The sequence below is a fragment of the Buteo buteo genome, chromosome 2 (genome assembly GCF_964188355.1).
Source record: "Buteo buteo chromosome 2, bButBut1.hap1.1, whole genome shotgun sequence".
NCBI classification, from domain to species: Eukaryota; Metazoa; Chordata; class Aves; order Accipitriformes; family Accipitridae; genus Buteo; species Buteo buteo.
In genome coordinates, this window is record NC_134172.1 from 17,202,334 (window position 1) to 17,222,615 (window position 20,282).

Here is a 20,282-nt window from a genome sequence, read left to right on the forward strand (position 1 = left end):
ACAAGGTTGTCCCTGTGGCTTAAATGCTTCTCATTTCCAAATTGCATGTAATAGTAATGTTCGTCACCCATCTTAAGCCTGCGTTTAATTCCCATATGCCACCTTGACTCGTTGGCCTAGACACTTTCCAAGTCTCATTTCTAGTTCTCTTGTCCTCTTCGTGCTTGCCCTGTATATATCCTAGTTTCTCTTCCACACTGTCAGCTCAGCAGTTAAGAGAGAAGGAGAGGCCATTTCCTTGTTCCAACTTGGGTGTTTGGACCTAAAGCTATAGTTTTAAGAAAAATCCAGCCCAGTCTGAAGCAGGAGTGCATTCAATAGAATGTAATCACTGGAAAAATTAGCTCCTTAAAGTATCTGTTGAACACATGCCAAGAGCTTTCAACTTTGCCAAATTTGGGCAGCTTTTCACAGACAAAAGAGACATTGCTGTGTCAAATACAAAGGTCTTCATCTAATGCACAGATGTGTTACTAGATTCTTTTTTTTTTTTTTAATGCAGTCACACCTTGGGATGGCTGGCATTTTCTCTTGAAATCAATTTTAGAGAATTATCCGAGGCAAATATCGAGAACAGAACATTCCACCCAAACATTTTTTATTAGGCAAAGATAGTAACAACTGCAAATTAATTGTTATAATGTAAAGAGTTGGGCAGTTCTGATTTGTAGGCTTTATTACCAACCTTACTTTGTATAGCTGTGTGGCAAAACTAGTTTTGAACATAGAAGGCCAAATTATATTTTCTAGAATATCTGCAGTACCATTGATTTACGTGGGATTACAGAAAGTGTAAATCAGCGTAGAATTTAGCCCCTGTATTTAAAAGCCTCACTAAAGCTACTAAACCTTCATTTTTTCAGTTTTTTGTTTTGGTACTGTTGACTGTCTGCCATGACACTGAAGCTAAAGCATCCCATCTGTTTACCACATTAACCAGCTTTACTCAATTATTAAGCTATCACCTTGTATTTGGTGTGTAATATATTAGATTTTAAAACATTTTTTGAGGAGAGAAAAATGGCAAAGAGCAAGAAGCAGTAGCTTTCTTAATGCATTAACTGGAAGTTAATGTTTTATATTGTCATTTTATGTTGTCTTTTTCTGTTTTTTGTTGGTTTTGGGGGTTGTTTGGGGTTGTTTTGTCCTGGGATCTATTTATAACTGACTGAAGCACTTTTGCAGGTGGTGTTTTTTTGCATGCTAATCCTGCAGAGAAACATTGTGTCCAACAAAGTATGCTGGGTCAGCAAAAACAAGAAACTTGTGCTGGAAAGACAGTATCCACAGGTACATAGCTTGTATGGAGGTTTGGCAAAACGAATGATTAACTATTACTGACAGAAATAAATCTAGTATTGTCTGTTAGAAAGTTGTGCATTTTTTTATTTCCCATAGAACAGATATTATTCTTTTCGAAGTCAGCGAAAGACTCAGCAATGTAAACATGCATTTAATAAAGTAATTAATTAATCTTTTTCATCTGTATTCTGCCTTTCCCTTGAAAACAAGATGATCTTTTTGTGTTATTTTCTGTCACTTGTCCAGTCTTACACAAATTAAATACATATCTACATATGAGGTGGTTCTACAAGGATTATTTTAAAAATTAACACTATTACACAGTGGTTTCTGGCATTTTGGTGTTTTATTTTAATGTTCAAAATAGATCAGATTAGTGGGGAAAATTAATTTTTTTCTGATGCTTTCTACAGTGTCTGAGTTCAGCAATGTTACGTGCTTTACATAGAGAGCAAACTGAAGGAGGTACAAAAAGAAGGCAGAACAGACTGGAGTAGACCAGACTTGAACGATGTAGGAGGGAAGGGGAACCATGAATGAACAGCAGCCCCATGGAAGGCTTTCTTTCCTCCAGAGGACTCTTCCCACGATGGCTATGTTAGAGACTTTGATGCATCATTGATTTTTTTTAGTTGGTGTATCACTGTCCAGTCCTATACAATTTTAAAGTTATTTAGAGGGGGTGAAAGCCTATGACATCCTGCAAGTTTAAGTGATTTGATACTTGCAGGTACTAGCATGGTAACCATTAATCTTTTAATAGAGACTTTTAAAGTAAATGGATTGAATTGCATTTGATTTAACCTTGTGCTTAATTATTTAAAAGTGTCTGCCTGTTGCCCCAACTCCATGCCTGTTTGAAAGACTGAGAACATAGCAGTTAAAAATGAGCTTCATGTCATTCAGATATTAAATCTAATGTTTTCATTCATTTCTTTTATTCTTAATGAAAATTTTAGAGAAAGTATAAAAATTGTTGCCTTACAGTGGAGGACCTGTAGACTGACTTGTAGAAATAACGTTGTCTAAAACCAAGGACTCTCCTCAAAAATGCCATTGCAGAGCCTCCCTTAAGTGAAAATTCCCCTTCTTAGATGCAAGACTTCATGGGTTTGCATAGGCATGAAGGCTTTTCCTCAGGTCACAACTGACGAGTCAAAAAGAGTCCTTTGAATTGGAGACAGAAATAATGTGGAAGAAGGCATGGAATAGAAGTGCAATGTCCCTGAAAGATGCATATTAAGTTTCCCAGTGGCCTTCTGGTAGCCACACAGCCAGAGTGTATTCAAGTCCTTCAGTGTCAGAGTAGTAAAGACATGAATTACTGTAGCGATCTCTGTGTGCAAAGGCAATTGTTGAAACTTTTTGCCAAGTATAAATGGGAAAAATAGTTTTGGTCACTGGTGATACTTGCATACTCTAGGTGGGGTCAGTAGGACTTCCGGTCTGTGAATTGACTGGTTGCTTTTTCCTGAACCAAGATGCTAAATAGTCTTCCACCAGTTCTTCTAATTAGCTTTCCCAGTCCACAAGCAAAATCTTGACCAAGTCCGAAGGACCATCAGACAGCTAGTCTGCATCTAGCCCATCTCTATATTTAGACACTGGCTAAGCTGCTTAACTACAGCAATTATTTTGGATGGGGGGAAATACAGAGTTGAGTATCCTTTGCTTACCAGAGGCACTGCAATTAATATTTCTGCACTAAACTGCCTAATGTAAACTTGGGGGAAAAAAAAGAAAGTTGTACTGAAGGCTGATACCAAACATAGATTGCCTGGAAGATGTATTTACGATAAAATTACGCTAGTTGGAAAAAAAGCATTTGTATAAAAATCCCTTCTCAAACAGTTATATCAATGCTTAGAATTGTGTTAACTGTGTAAGAATAATATTGATCTAAATGGACCTTGTTTCAAAGAGCACTGTGTGGTTAACATTCATGAAGCTCTTGGCTTCTAGAATGATACTTTCTGGTGGAGTGCTGAGAAAATATGTGGAGAGACTTTCTTTTAATGAAAAGTGGGATTACTGCCTAATTTTGCAATAGGCAGGTCAGTGTATTTGAGAAGCATATGCTTTTTAAAACCAGTGTCATGCATTATTTCTACAAATATTTCCTCCTAAACTCAAATTAACCTTTCTTTTGTGGTGCTTTGGCTGCCATTTCTGCACTTCTGTAGAGGTGGCATGTCCATAGCAAAACTTCTGCCTTTTCCTGAACTCACATCATTTGCTACCATTGGTTGGAGAGCGGGTGCCTTACAACGTGGAGTGTAGATTAGCACAGGTAGCAGTCTGCTGAAGTGCTGGCTTTCCTAAAAAGTTTATGCAAATCAATGAATGAGATTTTGAAATAGAGAGAGGTACAAGCCAAACGTGAGAGAAAATGGAAACTGCTTTGTGTTGAACATTGTGGCAAGCTGAATAACTGCTGATTTGGAAGGAGTCTTTAATATCAGTATATGGCAAGCATAAGCTGGAAAAATAAGAGCAGACTCTGTCCCCTAAAGGAAAAATACACTTGTTTTGTCATCTACTGTATTTAAGCTGTACAGTTTGACCTGTAACTAGCATTGAAGTTCAGGGCTGGTTTGGTTAATGATTACAATACTTTACATCATTTTATTGTACTTCTCAGAAGCTCTTAAAAGTGTTTCCTCAAAACCAGCAACCAAAAGATAACCCTGCAGGAAACAAAAAATAATCCGAGTATTATTAGCAATCTTAACAGTTGAAAAGGTAAAGGTTTCTATATGTTTAGTGATTGTAGATTGGTGAAAATGGAAGTTCTTAGTGAGAAATAGTACATACTTCTAGCTTTTGGAGAATAAAAAAGGCTGTAGGGAAACAGAATTTTAAACTTAACCATGTTTCTGCTTTTTCCAGGTTGCACAAACTCTGTAGGCCTTGACTTAACCCTGTGTAAAGGGATCTCTATATTTGTGCAGGATTTCCAGTCATTCAGTCTGCACAGAATATCTAGAAATTCTAGACATCTCTGCAGACATTGAGCAGAAAGAAAGTTATGGTAGTGCCCAGTAGTTTCACTTAATTGGAGGATCAAGAAGGTGCATAGTAGACTTGGGGTTTGATGCTGTAGATGGCAATAAAAGGATCAAAGGCTCATGCCCTGCATAGTTATTACTCCATGAACCTGCTGTAGGTCAAAGAGTTTTAAGAAGCATCAGACCTACTATGTGTGAACCCTATGGTTTATACGTGATTGCTCAGTGAATCTAGCATGTCCTGAAGGCAGTGGATTTACTACACATGTGCATACCATGAGCATGCACGTATATCTGTCCAGGAGTTCTGGTCATGAAATATGATAGCTCTGTAACTTACAGTGCATGTTACAAAGTGTGTGATATCTGAAGAGAACACCCAGGGTTAAGATAAACTTACTGGAGTTTCCAGTGTTGGTAGTGATTCACAGTTACCTCTTTAAGTCCATAACAATGTATAAATGTATTTGTAATACAAGGCTTTAAAATGGTAAGGAATGGAAACATCCCTATGGAATTACCTTACTGCAATAGTTCAAGGTCCCAGCATTTACTCTTGCATATTCTATTCAGATGTGATTCCTCTCTCAAATTTTTCTTACATTTTTGCCTTCCCGAATTGCCTTTCTGCTTGGGATCTTTGTAGTTGAATTTTCAGTGGTTGAGATCGCTGGGAATTTTTAATTCTTTTTCAAGAAACCTGTCCCAGTTTTTGAGAATTGGGAGTATCGGTAGTTGATTTGGGAGTGGGTAGTGAGGCTGTTATATGAAATAGTAGTGGTACAATTAACTATACATCAAATCCCTTTTTATGGAGTGTCTGAAAGGTCAGCGTATATCTCTGCTGCTCAATGCAGATTATATTTTACACGTTTTACCCTTTTCCTTTTTTTTTTTTTACTTAATTATCCTCACATTCTTCTTTACTAAAAATGTTTGTGACATTTACCAACACAAGTAGAAACAGGCAGGAACTGTGATATAGCCTTCATAAATTGCATCTTTCAAGAAAATATTTGAATAACTTACTACAGTAGTTCTATTGTGGGTTAAAGGCACATAAGTAATACGTGTGATTGGGTATTTAACAATGGTACATCTTCTGTCAAGTCCTCTTTGATTTTATTGCGCATTATTGGCATGTTTTATAGCAGTAATTTTTTTAAGACTTCAACTGGTAAGCTTTGGTCTGTATCTCATAAAACCCACAAATTCTAAATGTTACAGAAACTCTGAAAGACGGCATGACTCTGATTGAGAGATATGATCAGAGCAGGTGCTCAGAAGAGTTCTGCATCGTGGAGTTTAAATCATGTCCTTGTTAGTTCTTCCAGCTGAATATTGCCAGCATACTAGTGCAGCTTTTGCAGGGCAGAAGAGGCTTATAAGTGTGTTTGCTCTGAAATGCCATGTAGTTTCTAACCTAGAATGAAACGTTCATTTAAGATTAGCTTAAGGGAGGGTGAGAGGTGGGGCATTGCATATCTATATTCAAGCACGTTGCTTCAGGGAGTATTTTTCTTTTGTCCATGAAACTTTTGCAGCTCTGAACTTAATTTAGTGGTCATTTAAATACCTAAATATTTTTAGTAAGTTTGCATATAATAGTATCCTTTGTAAGGATTTTTATTTTTAATACAGTAATTTGTTAGAAAGAAATACTATATATTGTATTACATCTTTGTTATGTTATTATTACAGATAAACACAAATCCCCTTCAGATATAATACGAAGTTTTCAGAAGAAAAGTCAGCTTAGGACCATTGCTCCAAAAGTGGTACCAAAAATGTTAACATCTGGAGTGGTTTCTTGTCTTCAGTCATCTTTACCTGAGCAAAATACACCAATTTCAGCTGCAGGTTCTAAACCGCTGGTGGTACCAACTCAAAACTATGCTGTCATGCAGGTGGCTGGTCATGAGGGGACTTTTTCTCTGTTGGCCTTGCCATATGTTGCCCCTGCCCTAACGCAGCAAGTCCAGCAGTCAAATGTGACCCCTTCTGAAAACCTAAAGCTGCCTATCCCTAGGTACCAATCTGTAAGAAATAAATTCCTGAGTGACAAAAAACTGGCACAAATCTCTGTTTCGGGTGCACATAACAAGATTCCTACCAAAGCATTGATCTCATCACAGACTTCCCCCGTGACTACTTTAACTGAAGACTGTCCCGAAACTCATTCTAGTTCAGATTCAACTGAGCAAGTGATGCTAACAGACAGTGACTCAGCTGAAATGACGGTTGCTGCATTAGTAAATAAAAGCAATTGTGTGGAATCTGGATGTCCTTTAGTGAACAAAACTGAAATTGCTAACGGTAGTGTTTCTGGACCATCTGTAGTTAAAGACTCTTTATCCAAGCAGGCAAGTACAATTAATCCCATGAAACTAAGTCTACACTCTGTGAAGACAGCATCTGAAACCACAAGAGAGTCATTCATAACGTCTGAGAAACTGAAGGAAAACCCCACGAATTCTGCAAATTCTGTTGCTGTCCTGTCACCAGCAGTTTTTGGCAGTACAGTACAGATGACTCCATTGGCACCAAAAGGAAAACTTCCTATTTTGCCTTACTCGAGGATGAAAAATTCAGTGTTCTGTAAATTTAAGCAGAATACTAATGTTACAGATGTATCTGGTCCTTCACTAAGATCTGAATGTGAAAAAATACCATCTTTGGCGAAAACCTTTCATGTTCCTACTAAAGCATCTGATAAGCGGTTAGCTGTATCATTTATACAAGTCCCCAAACAAACCGTTCGAGAAAGTACTTTCTCTCCATCCAATAAAGTGGATGTCGACAGTCTTAAAAAATTGAACAGTGCAGCCTCTAAAAGAAGAGGCAGGAAGAGAAGAGCCCCAGATGATTTATTGGCTTTTCAGACCAAGCGAAGGAAATGCATCATTAATAAGTTTAGAGAAGGAAGAGAGAGGGCGAAAGTTGATCTTCAGCCACCTGAAGACAAAAAAGCAGAGGCAGTGAAAAAATACCGTAGTATTAGGCCAAAGCCAGTGGTAGTTGTGCAGGCTTTTGCACCACTGACTGCTGCAGCAATAGTAGAGACACCGTCTCCTGAGCAATTAGACCAAGATATTGTTTTAAATAGTTCACTTCCTAATAAATATTTAAGTTACAAGCAGAGTGATGCTACATCGGTTAAATCAAGTGATTTAAGTAGAAGTGCATCTTCAGCTGTACCTAAGCCATCACATAAATGTCATGTTTGTAACCATATCTTCCAGTTTAAACATCATCTTCAGGACCACATGAACACACATACAAACAAACGGCCTTACAGTTGTCGAATTTGCCGGAAAGCATATATTCATTCTGGAAGCCTGAGCACGCATATGAAACTTCACCACAACGAAGGCAAACCCAAAAAGCTTGTGTGCTGTGAATTCTGTGCTAAAGTTTTTGGCCATGCAAAAGTGTATTTTGGCCACCTCAGAGAAGTGCACAGGGTGGTTATCAGCACAGAGCCCTCCAGTAGCGAGCAACAGCTGCAAGATGCTTTAAAGAAGAGAGACACAAATATAAAAGAGGCAGAAGAAGCAACAGAGAGGTGAGTGTTTTCACTGATTAAATGCTAATGAAAATGGGATTTCAGGTTGTTGGTGGAAATTCGTAAACATCACCGTTACGGAAATTGTTGCTTCTCCCCCTCCAAGTGAGATTCCTAATGGTTTAAATATTTTGTTAAGGAATCTAGTCAATCCATTATTAGACCATGCAGCATATTTTAGCTGATTTATTGAATATAAATTATTACTGACACTTGAATATCCAAGGTAATTTTGCGTATATTCTACTAATACCCATTATACTGCCAGTGGAGCTATTTTGGTCAGTTCATTTCTCACAGCTAACGCTTTTTCTGTTAATCCGTGCTGTCTTCTGTGTCCTACCCATTTGGGGTTTTTCCCCAGAAGATAAGTGAACCAACTGCAATAAGTGAAAAGCAATTCATATTTCAGTATTAGGTCGTAGTTTATTTACCCTATTAAATATCATTATCCCATTTCCTTCTCTGGAGTGCTGTGAGCTAGTTCATCTTGTGTGTTGATTACTGCTGCTTTTGCGATCACTTAGCCAAGTAGAAAAGTTAACATTTACCATATTAAGATGGATAGAACATTGTTTTAACTTTGCATTATGATTTTAAGGTGAAATTTCTTGACACAGTATAAATGTTGGCTTTTTTGTTTGTTCCACTGTTCATTTACTTTCACAGAAGTATGCTTTATTAAGCTCAGGGCTTTAACCTGATGCCTCACTATGACACTACAGTTCAATTGTCCACCTTTTGCTTTGCAAGGCTCAATTCTCTGGGGCATCAGAAATTTTTAAGGTATTGAACCTAAGAAACAGCAGCGCTTTTCTTTCAGCCTCATTAGCCATTTTACAATGAATCATTCCGTTTATCTGTTTTGTTGGGTAATCTGTCTAATGTGTATAGATACGCAGTATTACGTGGTCCTTTTCGTAGCCATTGTGAGAAGGTTTCTGTGGAGATTTTCTTTTGATTGGCTTAACTTAAACCAGGGACTTGGTACCTCTGTGTGTATCGGTTTTCTTTACACTGCAGAGCTGTCCTAAATCAATGAGAGGGGCTGTCCAATTGTAAATTAGGTTTTTAAACTTTTAAAAACTGTGTTACAAACTTTGGGGCTGGGGTGGGAAGAAACTTTGAAGTTTCATTGTTTCCATCTTGGAGTGGGAGGTGGGACATGTGGTTTTGCCTTAAATTGACCTTAGATCACTCAGTGTAAACAAGTTATTTTCTCTTAGTAGTATGCTACAGGTAATGTTCATTTTCACTTTTCTAGTACAGAGCTAGAAGTATTTGGATTGCCTTCACTAAATCAGGAACTTAAAAAAATGTTATTAGCCTTTTATTGAAAGGTTAGTGTTGTTAAAATATTATTTCTACCAAGGCTAATTTTGGAGGCAATTCTTAAACTCAGCAGTGTTGAACAACATTTGGGTTCAGTTGTTTGCTAAGCAGCCTTATTATTATTTTATTTCTCTTTTTTTTTTTTTTCTGTTTCAAATAAATTAGATACTGTAGCAACAGTGCCTGTTTTTAATTAAAAGAATGTTTCATGAATGTTATCTCTTCTTGGAACTTACAAGGACAGAAACTGCCATCTCTGTTCTGTGCATGGCTAATACTGAAATAGTCTATTTCCTTTTTTTAACAGGGGAAATAAGTGCAATTTTGAGGACCTATTCCATAACCCAGGAGAAGTCAAATTACAGATCAAATGTGGTCGATGCCAGTTTATTGCACAGTCTTTTGGTGAAATGAAGTTTCACTTATTGTGCTCTCATGGAGAAGAGATCCAGGGAAGAGTAAAGGAAGGGGTTTTGCAAGGAAATAGAGGAGCTAAGGGGGAACTGATCAAACATGCAACCCACTTCTGGAAACAGTGCAATGAGAGAAGACATTTAGCAAAATGCAGTGCCCGTGAGGAGGAGTTTTATACTTTTCCAAAGCTGAAAAGACAGATATACTTTCACCATCAAAATAATGTCGATATGTTATCTAGAAATGAACTGACTCAGTCAGGAAGCGGTGAAGCAGCCAAGGAGATGCAAAATGTAGGTTTTGGTACACAAAGCAAAAAAATAGAAATTTGGTCTAAAGCGGGCTATAACTGCATTTTGTGCAAACAGTTATTTGGAAGAAAAGAGGATCTTTGTAATCATTGGCAGAGTCGTCATAACTGTGAAGACCCTTCCACTTTATGGACAATTTTTAGTTTGTTATCAAAACAAGGAATTATTGAACTTTCTAGTAGTGGTGAATATTGAAGCTCAATTCTACAATGCTATGAAAAACATCAACTACCTTACTAAATTGTTTATGGTTTTCTGCTGTGTTGCTAAACTAACTCAAGAGATGTGTCACTTCAGAGGTTTGTTTGGTGGGTTTGTTAGTTTTTTGTTTTGGTTTTTTTTTAAGTTATGCTAACCTTTATTTTGTTGAATAGAAAATGTATTTATCCAGTATCATTCCTCATGGGTACATGCAAGCCGATCACTGTACTTAAAATTCACGCTTAAGGAACTTAGCAGCAGCAAATACTCAATACTAATGGTTAACATCAAGGAAAAAGATTTTCAAGTTAAACTATACTATACACACAGAAATAAATCAGTTTATATGAAGTAATCTCAATCTTGAATGAGATGACAAACCAGACTGGAAGTGTAATTTCAGTCCCAGCTGTGCTTCCAGATTTTATGGTAAATAAATATTTCCATGCACTTCTCTGGATCATTTGAATGTGCATACATTCAGCCAGCATTCAGGAGCTTTATAATCTATAATTTAAGAGCTTTTAATTCTTGTTTTCTTGATTCCAGTGTCTTCAGCCATGTTCATTGCTTGCAGGTTTGTATTGACAGGTCTTTTAGGTATTATATTCTGTCCTGGGAACAGGAAGGATCTTTGGATTTTAAAAGTGAAAAATCTATGTGTATGGGTTTTTTGCCTGTAGCTCTTTGGGTTGAAGAAGAGTTAGTTGCCATCCATGAAGATGAAACCCTCAAAGCTTGACTGCTTTATAAAAAAAAAACAAGTTTGTTTTAAAAATAGTAATCTGAGTTGGTTACTCCTGGGAAGTTTGACATTCTGCGATAGTCTGCATGTTTCACAGTGAACTTTTTAGTATATCCCTTGCACCTCCTGTGACAGCAGCACTACTGCTGCCAACACCGTCAGCACTCTGCCTTTAACACTCTAGGTATATAGCTTTTGTACCTCTGCAGCTGACCCAGTCTGTGGCTTTAAAGGGAAATCGTTCCTTCACTTCTAAGTCTATGGTGCAGGTAATGAGGTTTTTTCATGTGTGTTGCCAGGTTTACTGTACTAGAGGAATTGCATGCAGCACCTTAACCTTCCAATATCAGGAGCTAGTAACAGTTACCTTGTGTAAAGCTGTAGCAGCCTGTAGTGCAGGAGTAGTGCATTCTGTGTCGCCCTGCTACAGAGCAGGCATGGTAGGTGACCGTTTCAGCACATATCCAAGGGGGCAAGTCAGTTCAGGCTGTAAGGAGATGGAGTTCCGGAGCTCAGTTTTGATGAAAAGGTCATTGAAGCCATTGAATCTCATTTGAAACTGGTGTTTAAACTGCTCTTACTTAAAGCCTTATGTACCTCTGAATTATTTTGGGAGCAATAATGGAGACAGTGTAAGAAATCACCGTATCGCTGTTCAGCAGAAGTCAGAGCACATCAGAGGGCAAACTGAAAAATGTACAGTCTCTACAGTACTACTCTATTCATTTCTTCTTGTGGTCAAACTGTAATTGAGGGTTTACAATGATAAAAGAGTCATTCCTAAAATGTCCTGGGTTGCCTCTTACTGTTTTGCAAAAATTGTGGTGATGAGAACATGAGAAGAGATCTAAAAGTATTGGGTTTTCTGAGTGGCATTCCAGAAGCTGTTGCAATATTTTGTGTATGTGTTTTGTTTTTAAACAGTAAAGGCAATTTTGATGAGGTAATAGTTTTGAGCGTAATTTCTTGTTCTATGGCGCTTTGCCCTGGAGTTGACCTATAAGACTGGAGCCAGGAAAAATAAAAGACAAAAGGAAAATGGTCATAGAACTGTACAGGTGCTTGGTAAGGTGGAAGAATCCCTGTGGGTTTTCAAAACTTCCTTCCTACTATCTGTTGCTATAAATACATATTTGTGTGTTTCTTTGCTTTATTATATTACTTTTGTATGCTGAACTACTTCAAAAATACTACTTGTTCTTATTCTTGACACACCCATCTTTTAATGCATACAATATATTCATGTTTATTTTCATTGGGTAGATGGAAGAGAATGTATGGCGTATTTGGAAAGGAATAGCTAATTTTGAAGTCAGTGTTTCATGTCAAACTGAGGCTATATAACTTAGGAGAGTGTGCTTGCATTTAGAAGCGATTTTTCCCCCCAACTTAATCCTTTAACTTTCAAAATCAAACAGCTTGGTGTTTTCCCCGAAACAGAAATGTGAGAACAATCGCTCCTTCACATAGTTACAATATATCAAAGGGAAGTTCATTCCCAGCATAAAGTATGCATTTTAAGAGCTGGGCAAAAAACTTTAAAAAGGTTTGATCATGTTCATTATGTAGAATGGACATTAAATCACCTTTCCTTGCAAAATCACCCATCCCTTGGTATAGTTTAAAATGAGCTGAAAAGAATGCAGCTCTGAGACTGAGTCCCTCCTGTTCAGGAACAGCACCAATGATGGCACAGTTGTCCTTCAAAAATATTTTCAAAAAGTGTTTGTTGAAAATGGTGGTGCATCAGAGCCAGTAATGTAGATGAGGTTTTGGTGGTGCTTATCAGGCAAGAAGAGTTGTTCCCTTTCATTTCATGTAAAAGGAGGGGGAGGTGCAATGATGATGGGAGGAAGGAGGTTTGGGATAAGGGAGTGGGTCGCATTTTTTTTTTAAATGGAAATTTTCATGTACAGTCTTTCCATCATATTTTTGTGCTTCTCTCCCTTTCTCTAGTCCAGGCCAAATGGGTAAAGGGGTCTCAGCTTTCAGCAATTTAAAGCCTGAAAACATGTTTTAAAGCATGGTCCTAAGCCACTTCTCAGTGTCCTCATAAATGTTTAAAATTAGAAGCCTTTTTTTCTGAGCCTGAAAGCATTCTTATGTTTCAGGCTATTATGATTAAGGTAGATTATGAAAGGTTGGGATTTTTGAAAATAGCTTTGCATTAAATACAGATGTGTCCTTTGTTTAAAATGTATTTGTTTTGCATTTGTGTTCATTTTGATAACATGTGGAGGTACGAAGTGAGACTTATTTACAGCAACATTAAATAGTGCATGTTTGCTGTTCAATGAAAGGGTTGTTATGAATGCAGTTTGCTGTTTACCTTGAAGCTGGACAAGTTAACAACTGGTTTTGCACATAAATTATATTTTTAAATTGTTAGAACGAATGTTATTGTTTTTGTAGCTGTAGTTTTGTTCCCCTCTGATTTTTCATTAAATCTCTGTTTCAGCTTCACTGTTCAACTTTAAAGCTGTTCCTCACATGGAAAGTTGTTTCTTCATCATCACGCCATAAATAATCAAAGCTGGAGAAGTTCCATCACTTCTCTGGCTTGCAGAGTATTGCCCTTCTCCAGCTGCAGAGCTACAGTTTCCTATGGCTAACTTGACATAGTTGCTGGCAGTAAATGTTTTACTTCATTTATTTATTAGAATTTAGATCTCTGCTGTTTAGTTCCATCAGAGTTTCTGTCATACCTCATTAGATACTTATTTTATCTACTATTCACTAAGCTCTTTAGAGAAAGTGTCATAAGAAGGATGAACAGGTATTTAAGAGAGCAGATTTCAACCCTAACTTTGTGCAGATGATGCTGACGTTTGAGAACCACCAGCTTATCTAGGCTCAGCCATGTAGTGTATTATATTTCTACAACACATCCACCTACATGCGCATCTATTTTGGAACGAAATGTATACTTCAAATTCAGCTGTCAGTTATTATTATCAAACCTGTACAATGTAGGTTTGTGATTATTATGCATAAAGATTAAAATGCTATTAACTGTAGTAGGTTTACTTGTCAAATTCCTTATAGCTCTGAAAAATGAAAATCTCTGCGTGCTGAGTATGACACAGAAAAAGTGTGGTCTCATGAAGAAAATTCCGATGGCTTAAAGGCTGTCCTCATTTCAGTGTGTGCTTTTATAGCTGATCTGTCACATTGTAGGATTTTCTCCATGTTTTATTAAATTGCCATATTTTTTCTTGGTTAGGAGTACTGAAGAAGACCTGAGACTGCAAGCAAGTTTCAGGAAAAAATGTGTTTACTTCCTTTCTCTGTACAGGCAGACATGTCCATGGAATCAAAATAGTCTTGGTGGCCTTACATACACATGCACAATGAGGGGCAACGTGCAAGATTTGGGCTTCAGTGTATCTATGACTTTATGTGGCTGACCGTTCTGCAGTTCCAAAGTAGAAACTGCAAATTTGAGTGTAAAAATAACTTGGTTTTCAGACTTGAGTGAATTTCTAATACCTTATTGACAAACCTTCAAGAAATCCTAAAAATGACAGTAGCATACTTCTCTATTTGTGCTTTGTTTGACAATTTTATTGGCGTAGTAGTACCGGCAGTGTTCTGGAATATGGTAGGTCTGGTGCTGTCGAGTACAAAGGAAGCTTTCTCCCTTCCATTTTTTCTCGCATTTTATTGACTTTTCCCTCTAAGCATTAGAAATGATGGGATGAATTATGATATCTGCTGCTGACAAATCTAGAAACATTATTCTGAATTTATTTTGCAGAAGCTTCCATTTTTAATCTAGAATAACAGATTAAATCAGTGAAAAGAAAATTCTACTGGAGAGACATACGTAAGAAAACTGTCCCATATGTGGATTTCTCTGCACAATTACACTGCTGTAGATGAAATTTATAGATGATATGTCTTCTACTGGTAGGTACAAACAGTTTGTTCTTATCCAGAGTTATTTAGAGTGACCAAGGGAAGTAAGAATGAAAAAATGTCCGTACCTTCTCTTTGACTTGAATTTTGTTAAATATTTCTACTGTTGTGCCAGTCCAGATCATGGTCCAAGGCATGTGGATACTCAAACACTTTCTAGGGGACTTCCAGCATAATTCAGTGGAGGAGAGGGATAGAAATCTGCAAAGGAAGTAGTGATGATGAAGGTTGGCACAATGTATTGAACATAAGGTCAAGCTTCAGTATGACTAGCGTTTGATGGTCTGTATAGGTGGAAGCATCCCGTAGCCTTAGTCTGAGCTTCTCCCTTCCACCCCCCGTGGTTACGTGGTTCCAGAGTCTGCTCCCACTGGAGGTGCATCCGTCTGGAGCACCCTCAGCTTCCTGGGGCACGAGCTCTTCCAAATGGCATAGCTGACTTGGTGAATGTCCTCTTCTTTTGGTGTCTCAGTTACACGCTTGTCGTTAGGTGAGCCACATGCTGGCCACTGAGACCAGCTGCTGCCAGATGTGAAATTTGGTCTTTCAGTTTTCTGAGGAAAGCATCTTTTAGCTTTAGTCCATAAAGGTGAAATCAAATGCTGCACCTGTACTTAGCAAAATAGGAAAATGGTTCACTCGGTTTCCTGCAGATACAATGCTGATTAGTAGGAAAAGTAGTGAACTGTTGTAAAAGACTAGAATGTCCCATCGCCTAGTTAGAATCATAGAATAGAATCACAGCAGTTCCATAAAAGTGTCTCACGCAGATGTGATGGTATAAACCAGCAATTCAGAGACATTGTGACTGAGATTCTTCTTTCGTTTTCCTCTTTTTTACTTTTGCTTTTTCTATTTCTTGTCCTAGCCACCCTACCTTTTCGGCATCCTCTGTGAGCTGTTCTGGCTGAATGCAATTTATAAATGTCTGATTCAACAAAGTCAGCATTGTGTCTGGCATCTTTGCTACTAGCCAAAAGCCTGGGATCGAGTAGTTGTGAACACTATTTCGCAGAATGTTTCACAAAAACGTTGGTTGCAGAGGACCCCAGAGGTCAGCTGGGCCAGCCTCCCACCAGAAACAGGGCTTAGCAGCAGCCTGGGAGCAGAGCAATGTTTGGCTTTTTGGAAACCATTTCTGTTGCTGTTCCCACTGGTCCATCACCAGTGGTGGAGTCACAAGCACAAACAAGGCTTCAGTATGGTAGCCGATACTTTTAAGCACTGTCATAAGCAATTTTAGGACATTTGTAAAGAAAGCACAAAACTTGGGACCAAAAAAATCCCCCCAAATCCAAATAAAGTTATGGTTTCAGCTGGTGATCCTTCAGTAGTAAGCTTTTGGCACAAAACCCTGTTGTTTTTGTTGTTGCAGACTGTGGCCAAGCTGCTTGTCTACCTGTGCGAAGCAGGTTACGCTCCTTTGACTACTCTGCTTTTTCTGGGACTTCAGGCTGTGTGCTTTTCACATGCAGTGAATATACTACTTTTTTCTACAGTCGATTTAGGGCAAAAATAAAGCATTTTATTTCCTGTATGCTAAGTAATTTTGTGCAGCATCAGGTTTAATCTGACTTTTGAACGTACACCCGATCAAGGAGATCAATATACCTTCCTATTGCTAGAAGCAATAAATGACACGGTGAGGGAGGAAAGCAATAAATATCCCTGTGACCATAGCTTTGAAGCAATGCAGTTGCTTTCCGCTGGAAGTTTAATTTCTTCATGTTTTTAGTTAAAAGCTTTTATTAATTTTAACTGAAGTAAATACACTGCTATACTTTGCTATTCAAATAAATCCTTTTTCAGCTCTGAGTCCTTGGAGTTTGAATCTTGTCCAGCCATTTTCTGCTATCTGCCAATTCCTTGCTAAGTGCAAACCTGACACTCTTGCCAATAAATCCACCTTCGTGCCATTTAAAGTCATCTGCTGTCTTTTCTCTGGAGCTAATCAAAGTTTGCAAGAAGACATATTTTTAAAGGGAACCAGCTCTAGAATTCAGGCCATTTAAACTGTGCAATTTAATTTAAGGAAATTGCAGCAAACTATAAAATAGAGAAGTGGTACAAATTGTTTGAAAGCTCACTTATTTTTATTCTCTTTTATGAATAATTGGAGAGGAAGTTTTCCAGGGAAGAATTTGGGGGTTTATGCTGTTCTATGTGCTGCTCTCCTAATCCACTTTTTTAGACTTCCTGAGTACAGTACAGCAGAGCCCAGCCATGCTTCATAAGTCAATTGCAGCCTGTTAAACTCAAAGCACCATTTTATTTTTACCTTCTGAGACAGCTGGGCTGGTAAATGGATGGGATACCGGCACTCCAGGAGACAGCCGCGATGTCTGCACAGGTTAATAGTCTTGTGTCTTTCAAGAACAGCATTTCCAGTGTCTGTACATGCATGCACGCATGATCACACGCAAAATTATAAAAGGATTAAGTCTGTGGAACATTTTTAATGTGTGTGTTAGTGTCACACTGTACAGTGGATTCCAGTTATTTTTCTTTTATTAAAATGCAGTAACAATGTCATTATTATATTGCTAATATATCTATGACTGATCTGAACTGTGAAATACACAGTGGCCACCTGAGTTCTTCCAGGAAATTGGATTAATTGTTGAATTGTTGGAATTTCTTTTTAAAGACGTGCTACTCCTGCTGGTTAACACCACATGTAGGGTTTAAACGATATTTCTGAGTGATTTATTGGTCCAGCAGAAAAGTCTGGTGCTAAACCTTTCCACTGGGATTTGCTTACATTAGGAAGCAATGCAGGTGGCAGTCTATTTCAACACAGAATGGATTTTTTCCCCTTTCTTTCTGATAAATGAAGTGCTTATGTAAGGTGAGAGACTGAAAAAAATGAGAAGCCTGAAGCCCTTGGAGGCTCCATCTGAAAGCTCCACACGCGGGCGGAGGAATGCAGGGTAAATCTGATGCAGTTTCTGTACTTGCTCGCCTCAAGGATGGTGGGAGCCTCCCGGCTGCGCCTCAGCCAGCCGTCCTGGGGACGCTGCTCAGGAAAAGCTCCTCACTGCAGCCAAGAGTTCGCATTTAGAAACATTTAGCATCAAGTGCAGCACAAGAGGGTATTTTGACACCAAACGCGTTTCATCCATCACTTGATAGTAAATCATTCCCATATCTTCATGGTAGGCATCCTTTATTCTTTGAGCTTTTGTCTCGTGTTTTCATTTTGTGCGTAACGTACAGGATCTGGACTGGAATTAGCGCTCAACAAATGGTCTATTCTGAAGCTTTATTGTATGCGAGACCGCTCCCTTGTACGTATCGTCTTTCTCCCAAATGATTCTTTCGGTGTCATTTAATGACAAACACTTGATAGTTTTTAGTGTCGAGTATTACAGGTAAATCTAGCAGTGTCATATTCTTAAATTATTGTAGCACTTGATTAAATTAGCCCTTTTAAAAGGGATCCAGGTTCACTAATAGTGTTTCCTGCAATGCGCATCTCTAGAGAAAACTGAGATCTGACTTTTATAGTCAGAACCAATTAGGCTCATCCTTTCCCCCCCCCCCCCCTTCTCTCTGCAGTGTTCAGATGAATCGCATTTTTCAGGCACAGTTCAAGCAGACTGTCAGGTCTCCGGGGCTCTCTGCCTCCTGGGCTCCGCATTCCTACTGTCAGCTGTGAAAAATAATTCCCCTTTTGCAGTTGTGTCCAAGGAAAGTAAGATGATAAATCCACAAGTTAAATTTAAGAGGAGGGAAGTGCATTATTGTTTACTCAGCATTGAATAAGGTTTTGTTCTAGGAGATACGGCTGCTGTGGGGCACGGGAAGGTGTTCTTGGGTTTAAAGCTTTCTAGCTCATGAAGTTGTTAGGATTCATTGTCACTTAAAAGAAAATTTAGGGGTTTGTTCTTAGTCAAAATCCTGGGAGTACCCTAGATGTGGCAGTGGTTTTGAAAAACACCAGGCTGAAAGAAAAAAAAAAAAAGGAAGATGAGAGTGAACTGTAAACACAGCGTAATGAAGCCTCGAGGAAAAAATCAACAAAAAATCCCCGATGTGTGCAGGCTGAGTGTAAATAACTTCTTTCACATAAAATTCATGATAGAGTAGACTTGCTGTTCAGCTGCTCTGATGAAACCTCAGTATAATTAAGAAGAACTTTTGAACCAGAAGAAAATGTTAGATCTTTTAGCTTTGGAGGACTGAGAAGAGAAGTTCTGCCCGAGGTTGGGAGAGGTGCAGGTACAAAGTCAGTCACTTGGAATCGTTGCTCAGTTCTCTGTGCAGCATTTGTCTGCAATATTCTTTTCTTTGCTGTAATGCCATAGTAGAGCTTTGCTGTGGAGAAGAGATGCTAGAACTTTAATCACTGCTAAGTCTGCAAAGTGATTGAATCTCCAGTTTACAGCGACAGAAGTCTCCTGTTTAAAAAAAAAAAAAATTAAAAAAAAGGAGCCATTATAATGAAGCCTTAAGTCTCTTGCCATTCGCCTTTTCACCTTTCAAGTTTCCTGCCCCTCATTATATCACTGTTAGATTTAATACATATCAGTATCAATTCAGCACAGCCGTCTAGCATCCTTGCTCTGTACAGGCAAACCCTGTCACTATTCTAATAAACCTTTAAATGTATCCAAATCCTTCTCAAGGCTTTCAGACAACACAGCAAGTAGTGCTTTGCTCGCTGTCACATGGAAGTGATTAGTTTATTTCTAAATGCCAAGCTTCTGAGAAATATAGCAGCATGGTAAATTCAGCTACCTTCCTTCTTTAACTTGGTTTTAATAGCTTGCTGTACTAATGGCCAGAATTGTAATTGGGTGGGAGAACTTTGAGCTGCTCCATATTTCAACCGGTGGAATATTAATATTATATATTGGAAACATTTTCATAGACCACAAAAGGCTAATGTGTCTCAGGAGCGAGATTCGTTCAGGAGGGGCCAAGGTCGCCATGCATCTCGGCTTGCCTGCTCCCAGGTAAGCCAAGCGCAGAGCCAGGCGTGTCGGGTCCTGTGCCTTGCGGTCCCCTGTCCCAGCCTCTGCGTTTCCCCCGTACCAGCGTGCCGTAGCCGCTCAGGACTCGATTTACTCTGCTGCTCAGCCGGCACCGGGTCGCAGCGTGGGCAGGGGCCGTGGTGCTGCCTCCAGCCAGAGGACCCTCCAGGAGGAGCTGCCTATGGAAGGATGCGTGGAGGCAGGTGCCCAGCAGGCGATTAGAGCAGATCCTGCAAAGACTTAATTTTTAGAGACTTTGGGTATTTCTGTGGCAGTTAATAGTATTCTCATTGCAAGCCTCTGCAGGACTGATGCCCACGATGTGACATCTGTGACACCCAGCCCCTTCTGGCACGTGGTGGTTGCCCGTTAGCCAGCAGCCGTGGCGCTGGGCGAGTGTATGTGAGCATATGATGAAAAGGGAGAATTAATTTGAATTACGAGCAGTGTATCTTATCTCTTCTAATTAACTCATGAGAAAATTGTGCGTGTAACAAGAAAAATCCTGTT

General features: G+C 38.7%; 1 protein-coding gene across 7 annotated transcripts in view; it reads left to right on the forward strand.

Annotated features, from left to right (window-relative positions):
* Positions 1–13,885, forward strand: part of ZNF438 (zinc finger protein 438) — a 64,110-nt gene extending 50,225 nt beyond the window's left edge. For 4 of the 7 annotated variants that reach the window (XM_075046495.1, XM_075046505.1, XM_075046513.1 and 1 more), the window contains 2 exons: positions 6,012–7,875; positions 9,515–13,885. In XM_075046495.1, the coding sequence (XP_074902596.1) occupies positions 6,012–7,875; positions 9,515–10,127 (2,477 nt within the window). In that variant the 3' untranslated portion in view covers positions 10,128–13,885. Of the gene's footprint in view, positions 1–1,185; positions 1,291–6,011; positions 7,876–9,514 lie in introns of all 7 variants that reach the window. The other 3 variants (XM_075046468.1, XM_075046478.1, XM_075046486.1) reach the window with 1 other exon arrangement.
* Positions 13,886–20,282: the final 6,397 nt, after the last annotated feature.